General features: G+C 40.2%; 1 protein-coding gene across 9 annotated transcripts in view; it reads right to left on the bottom strand.

The window, feature by feature from the left end:
* Nucleotides 1–212: 212 nt before the first annotated feature.
* Nucleotides 213–6,700, bottom strand: part of TTC1 (tetratricopeptide repeat domain 1) — a 30,897-nt gene continuing 24,409 nt past the window's right edge. For 8 of the 9 annotated variants that reach the window (XM_015415857.1, XM_015415853.1, XM_015415850.1 and 5 more), the window contains exons 6-8: nucleotides 4,209–4,357; nucleotides 3,181–3,235; nucleotides 213–795 (exon numbers count right to left, since the gene is read on the bottom strand). In XM_015415857.1, the coding sequence (XP_015271343.1) occupies nucleotides 668–795; nucleotides 3,181–3,235; nucleotides 4,209–4,357 (332 nt within the window). In that variant the 3' untranslated portion in view covers nucleotides 213–667. The remainder of the gene's footprint in view (nucleotides 796–3,180; nucleotides 3,236–4,208; nucleotides 4,358–6,700) is intronic. The other variant, XM_015415851.1, reaches the window with a different exon arrangement.

Here is a 6,700-nt window from a genome sequence, read left to right as displayed (position 1 = left end):
CATCAGAAGCACATTCAAAATGCTTTGACTAGTTTTTCCCAATGTTAGTCAGTTTGGTATCAAACGATACTAAAGCAAATTGCTTAAATCAGTCTTATTTAGCTTGCCACCCTCAGCTAGGTAATTCCACAGACTGAGACAGAGTGATTTGCTGCAGCTAAGCAACAAAAGTCATTTTATGCTATTTTATGCAATATTTATAGAAACGGGGGGAAAGAACTGAATAAGGTTGTTTTGCATTTGAAAAAATGGCAACAGTGGAGCCTGGAGGACCATCATTTTTTTATTCCACGAAGGTAAAAACACCAACTCTCTCACACCACACCAATTGCAACTAAGGTTTGCAAACTTCACAAAACATGAAATGGTTGCACTTTGTTAACGGAGATAGGCCCAGTGGGATTCTTCCATTTAGCAAAGCCAAGTTTTCCTTATTTCCTCATTGGGAAGAATGGAGAGTACCCGAATAAAGTGCATATGGTCAGATCCCTTTGGATCAGACTACTTCTCATAGTTGCTCATGCCTGCTAATTACTCCACAGAAGAAAAAAATGCATAGCAATATGCTCAGATCTTTTTATCTGGATAAAGATGTCGTGAACTCAATCCATTTTTCATTCACTTGGAAACATGCCTTCCATCATCAGACTTCAAGGTTGGGCTTACGTTATCGGTTGTTGTTTTGAACAAAGTTGATGGAGTACGAGCCAGTGGCCGAATCCTGCTTCATCTGGAAGTTATCTGTTGACAAGCCAAATGGGCGGAGAACAAAGTTCCCAAGGTCTTTCAGTTTTCCTGCAAATAAACAAGACAAGTGTGCTTCTTGATCTGTTCAACATTACAGAGATCGGAAGAATTTGTTCCTTGCTGTCCGAATGCGGCATAGAATGAGTTCTGCTAAAAGCAGTCCTAAACTCTTTTTGTCATTCAAGAGGGTGCTAAGACAGGGGGACTTATTTTTTCTACAGTCTTCACCTGTCTCAGTTAGCACTGAACAGCAATAAATGTCTAGAAATAGGTTCCTAAGGAAAAGGTGCCACATGCTTAAAATCCTGTTTGCTGCCATATCAAACTCAACACCAGTGTTGTATGTTCTGAGCAGCTTACCATTCGGTGTCCAATAAACACACAGAGAAAAAAGGCATTTCACAGAGAGAACACAGCTGCATTTTGCTTCCAACAGGTGAGTCATCTTTCAGAACTGATTTGTAACTGATTTAGTAACCTTAACATCTACCCGCCCCTAAAATGCTGAAAACAATTGGCAATGCCCTCTAAAATATTTTTAGCCAAAAACTATGAAATGGGCAATGTTGCAGACCAAAGGAACAGGAAGAAAACCTAATCTACCCTGCCCAGTCTGGATATGAGATAAGACAACAAGTGTACCCAGCTCCATGTAAAGCAAACAAAGCTTGCATACACTGAAATCAGCACTGGCCTGCTTAAGAACTGGCTTGAAGGAACGGCTATTACTATAGCTAAGGCTTTGTGGATTCAGCTGTTCAATAAAAGAGCCACCATAAGACTTTACTCTGAATCATCATATTCTTAGGATACCTATAACTAAACAGATTCCCCACTCCTTCCCGGCATGCCCTCAAGGCTTCTTTATACAATCCAATTCAAAATAGTGCTTGTTCATAGTACATGCTGTTCTTCAGAAACAAAGATTATATATGGTTCAGAACAATTCACTAAGCCTGGAAGGAGCTTTGGTATTTTGTGTGGTCAACTGATTCACAGGCTTGCTTTTAACTGTTGTGCTTCAGATACTGAAGAAAAAACAAGTCTCTACAATTAAATGGGTCATGTTTCTGCTTCTACTCAGCCTTACACCACCTAAAATTAACTCCTTAATCTACAATGTCTCTGATTGGTCTTTTGATTTGTAAACTTATATGGCTTCAGACTGTAGAATGTGACATCCCACATCATATTATTGGTGCGGAGACATTTTTTTTAAAAAAAGATCATGACCACATGAAACCACCTTGATAGAACTGCATAGCCAGTTAAATTCAAGTGACATACAAGAAGTCAAAGAACTTTTTGATCAGCTGCCCATGCTTTTCAGCACCACAAGAAGCAACAGAAAGTATCCATTGAGGCTAATACTAAACTGTAAATATTTGGGGAAAGTTGGGTAAATTGCTTTTTACACCCTGGGTTATCACTAAATGCAATCCAGAGGGATGCACACACTAATTTAGAAGGTTTTGCCTTTCACATGTTTTAAAAACTCTCATAAGTGAATATTTTTAAATACAGAAACAGAGGTTTTCACAGGACAAGCACCACTAGCATGTGCTGCCATTTTCTTCTGAATTCCCCTTTAGAAGTACCTATTGGAAAACCAGTAAGAAATTGAACTAAACTGATGTAAGCAATGCCCCCCCCCCGAAATCACTGTGCCTTCATTTTTCTCTTTACACATCTCTACATTGCAAGACAGAACTTACAAAACCTAAATTTCACAAGATTGGCTTATTTTTTAGAAGTAACAAAACCAAGATTATCCAAATACTTTAAATAATATTATCCCAGCTGTCTGTGAATACACATATACGCTGGTTCTAACAAAGGGTGATTCATCCACAAAAACATGTCTCCACACTCAAACCAACCTCTCACAAGCAGTCTGCTTGCTCACATCATTCTCTTTTCTCCACAACAGATTTCTGCTGATACATCATCAAGCTGCATTCCTGTGGATGAATTAACAGAGCAGCCCCCATTGCTTGACTTTTGGGGGTCAAAGGGACCCAATGCAGGCACAACCTTCCCCCAATCATCTGTATGGCAGAAAGGAGGGAGACCAACACACACTATCTCTTCCGCACACATCTTAACACCAGGATGAATGTATCCAATTATTTGTCTTCCATTGGCTCATAAGCCTTACACCTGAATTAAAGGAAATGAGGACAGTACAATTTCCACTTCAACAACTGAAAGGTAAGTTGTAATGTTGGGATGCTCTGATGACTGGAATCTCTGTTATGTTCTAGATATGAGTATCGGGAAACCCTTTGGTAAGAAAGAAAAAATTCTAGTCAAACCTATCACTTTTAATAGCAAAGGAAGTCGTCCCTCCGTTTGCAAAGAAAGTTGTTATGGGAACAGCATTATGTTTTAGGCCGATACCACACAAGCATGCTGGATACCAGAAGTACTTACCCAACATCTCTTTCTTAAGTTTTTCATTTCGTTCTTCTATTTGCCTCGGCAATCTCTAGAAGAGCAAACAGAGGATCAAGATAATGTTGCCAGAACTATTTACTCATGATGTACTGTGTATCGTTTGACACACCACTTACTACAAAGAAATGAACTCCAGAGGACATGACAATCACTAGTACTTTGATGGGTGCACACAGTGCCCTTAGTGCCCCTGGCCACTACCTGAAATGGGAGGCCCTTACACAGAAAAGGACAGAATGGGCCCACACTGCTTGGAGGATGTTTTTGAACATTTTATCACAAGTGATTTTCTAGTTTCTTTCAAGTTGCACAATTTTGGCAAAGAGGGGTGGGGTTTCATTTTAAAACTTCAAAGTCACTTGTAAAGAAACTGGTTAAACAGTAAACATTTTACAAAGTAGTGAGAAAGATTACTGGGATTATAAAAAGTATCCCGATATTGTGATGTTTTGACCGTTTCTGAGTATTTAAGTGAAACAGTTTTACCATGGGCCTTTGGTTCAAACAGAAGATCAGGCTATGGAAAAAACCTACAGAGCTTTAGAGATCAAATGTTAATCTCTGCATGAATCCCAGCCACATACATTTTGTAACGAACCCAACAGCGGCTTTGTTAAAACCTATCAGTTGCAGTATATCAATTTCCATAACAATTAACATAGCTATGTGAAAAAACACTTCTTAAAAAAAAGCCTGAAGTTTGTCTGAAGGCTCTCAAGTAAACAATCCATGAAAACCCACAAAACAGTCCCAAAAGCAGGGCTGTTCTTTTTATCTCTTTTCCTAGTGTAATCTTACAGTGCTTGCAGCAGCCTGAAGTACACCCACACCCTCCAGTTCAAGAGGCCAGAAACAACTTTGAGTAGAAATCCATGAAAAGACATTAAAATGGATGGTTATAAAGTTTTAAGAGACACCTGTCCAACATTTTCAAAGGGTGTCAACGTGTAAAGCCCTTTTTTTAAACATAGTGCAAGAAAGTACCACATTAGACAAAGGCCTACCAGAGAAGCTTCTCTTGCTTGATGTACTGAGGGATCCTTTTCCAATACATTTTTGTAATCTTCTAAAGCTTCATCTAATTTTTCTGTTTTTTCATACAATTCTGCTCTCCTCAATAGTGCCTTGATGTAATCTGGATTTAATTCAAGGGCTAAAAAAATAGAAGAAACCATGAAACACTAAGGTTGAACTGAGTCTACCAAGAACATTTCCAGCAGCTCCCTAGCAAGGCTCTCCTCGAGAAGCTCCAAGATATACAAAAGTGTTTGCACTGACAGTATCATCTGGTAACCGTACCTGAATAGACTCATACCATTACTTCGCAGCACATCCAGTTCTATATGCCCCAGGAAAACATACTGATCTGCCCAAGGAAGCCAGCACCATTCCTTGTCCGCAAGTGATTCTGGGCATTTCGGGCACTTTAGACTGTAAATGTTTGTTTAAATTAACAATGCTGGCTTGCATGGGGGAGCCTGATAGTCTATGGCTGATAAGCATATCGGCCTAAGCATCTCAGGTGCCCTTTGGAACCCAAAGCTCCATCTTGGAATACAAAAGCACTTGGCTCCTAGAGGCTATTGCTGCATGTCAAGCTTGGGTTGGTTGACCATCTGTACCTGTTGTATTAATGCCTTAAAGCCCTGATGTATTTTTCCTTTGTTTATTCTTTTAACCTTTCCCTCCTGCTCTCCCTTAGAATGTTGTTTTAGAACTGAGCCCTTATCACCTACCCTCGCCTGCGAGATGAGTGTATGCATGTAGGAGTAGAATCGCTTGCCTCTGTAGCTCTTCTATGCTGCCCCTAAGAGACATCTTTCACACGGGAAGTTCTCCTTGGGAGAAACATCTTTGATTAGCTAGGGATAGGCCGTATATCTCTCATGGTCTGGGCAGCATTGCTGACATGTAAGAATGGAATGTGTGACTGTAACGATATGCACCTTTCCCACCCTAGTACCCCAGTTCTGACAAGGAGTTCATTCCCTGAGCATCTCATATCTTCTAATAAAACTTTCTTTTTTTCTCTTTTTTGGCATCCCCAGAGGGATATTTTTATTATTTTTAATAGGACTACATAACTACAAAGAAAATATAGGGGAAGGGACTAAAATCTAAGGATAAAGGAAAGATAACCACACTACACTAAAAACCCAAGAGGAGGAGATCATATCCCTGTTAATCTAAATGTTATTGTTAGTATAACAATATACTTGTAGAGTTGTTGTTTTTTTAAACCCCCGAAGGGATATTTTTTTATTTTGCATTAAACTACAAACTACAAAGAAAATTAGGAAGGGGAGCTACAACTAGGTATAAAGGAAAGATAACCACACTAAACTAAAAACCCAAGAGGAGGAGATCTTATTTCTGTCAGCTCTTTTATCATTGATCTTAAAGATGACACCTTCCGGGATCGCCCTGTACGTTATTTCATTAGTTTGAAGAAAAGTAATCAAATCTTTATAATCTTCCCTCTTTTTCCGAAACTCAAATGGAATGTCTTTTAGCGTCTTGATCATTACATTTCCCATTCTCAGTGGAGTTGCTGATGTTGCTTTTAAAATAGCATCTCTGGTCTGTCTTCTTGAGAATCTGACCACAATTTCTCCAGGTAGGCTATTTTTTTTTAATATAATTGGAGTATGCCCTATAGGCCACCTCCATGTCTTTTACTAGTTCATCCGCTATAGAGCCTATCACTGGAACAATGATCTCGCTAAGCAAACTCCTCAGGTCCCCTTTCGCTGTTTCAAGAACTCCCTGGAACCTGAGAATCATATTGGCTTTTTCCATCTGTAGCTGCAGTACACGGTTTTCTTGAATTTCTCATTGTATTTCCACCTCTCCCAGACTTTTCTTCGAATTCTTACTTGTGGTGTCCATCTCTTGAATTTTCTCATTAGCCTGCTCCACTTTCTTTTCCGTTTCATTCAGCTGGAGCTGTTGAGATGCAAAGTTCTTATTCATCACAGTCAGTTGCTGGTTAATACCATCGAGTTGTTCCATCACCGGCTTGAGCATATCCGCTAGTAATTTAATGACGTCTGCCCCCTCTTCCGGGTTGGGACTCTAACTGCCTGGCAGTTTCGTTTTTAACTTTACATGCTGGGCCGCCATTTTTCCAATTTGTTTACACTTCCCACTGCTTTCTTCTGACTCGAGAAACTCGCTCACGATGTCAAAAATCAAGTAAGTATCTCACAACACATGCGCTACTTTCCTCCCCTCTTTCCCCCTTCGCGTCACTTATCAGTTATTCGCATAAGAGGCATCCCTCTTTGCATCCGCTTCTTCCCGGACCGGGGGGGGGGGATCCGCTTTTTTTAAAAGTCCATTTTAATCAGCTCACGTTCATTGTCGGTCAGATTCTCTGACCACGCTGCTTTTTAACGATCTTCCGCTCAATCTCCGGCGCTTGTCCTGGTCAAACCAGCTTGTGCCCAAAGGCCACACAGCGACTGGACCGTCAGGGTGGAGGGGAGCCTCGATT

This window comes from Gekko japonicus, unplaced genomic scaffold (genome assembly GCF_001447785.1).
Source record: "Gekko japonicus isolate JY-2015 unplaced genomic scaffold, Gekko_japonicus_V1.1 scaffold46, whole genome shotgun sequence".
In the NCBI taxonomy this organism is placed as follows: Eukaryota; Metazoa; Chordata; class Lepidosauria; order Squamata; family Gekkonidae; genus Gekko; species Gekko japonicus.
Note: the sequence above shows the minus strand (reverse complement) of the source record. Positions and strands in the feature narration are given on the sequence as shown.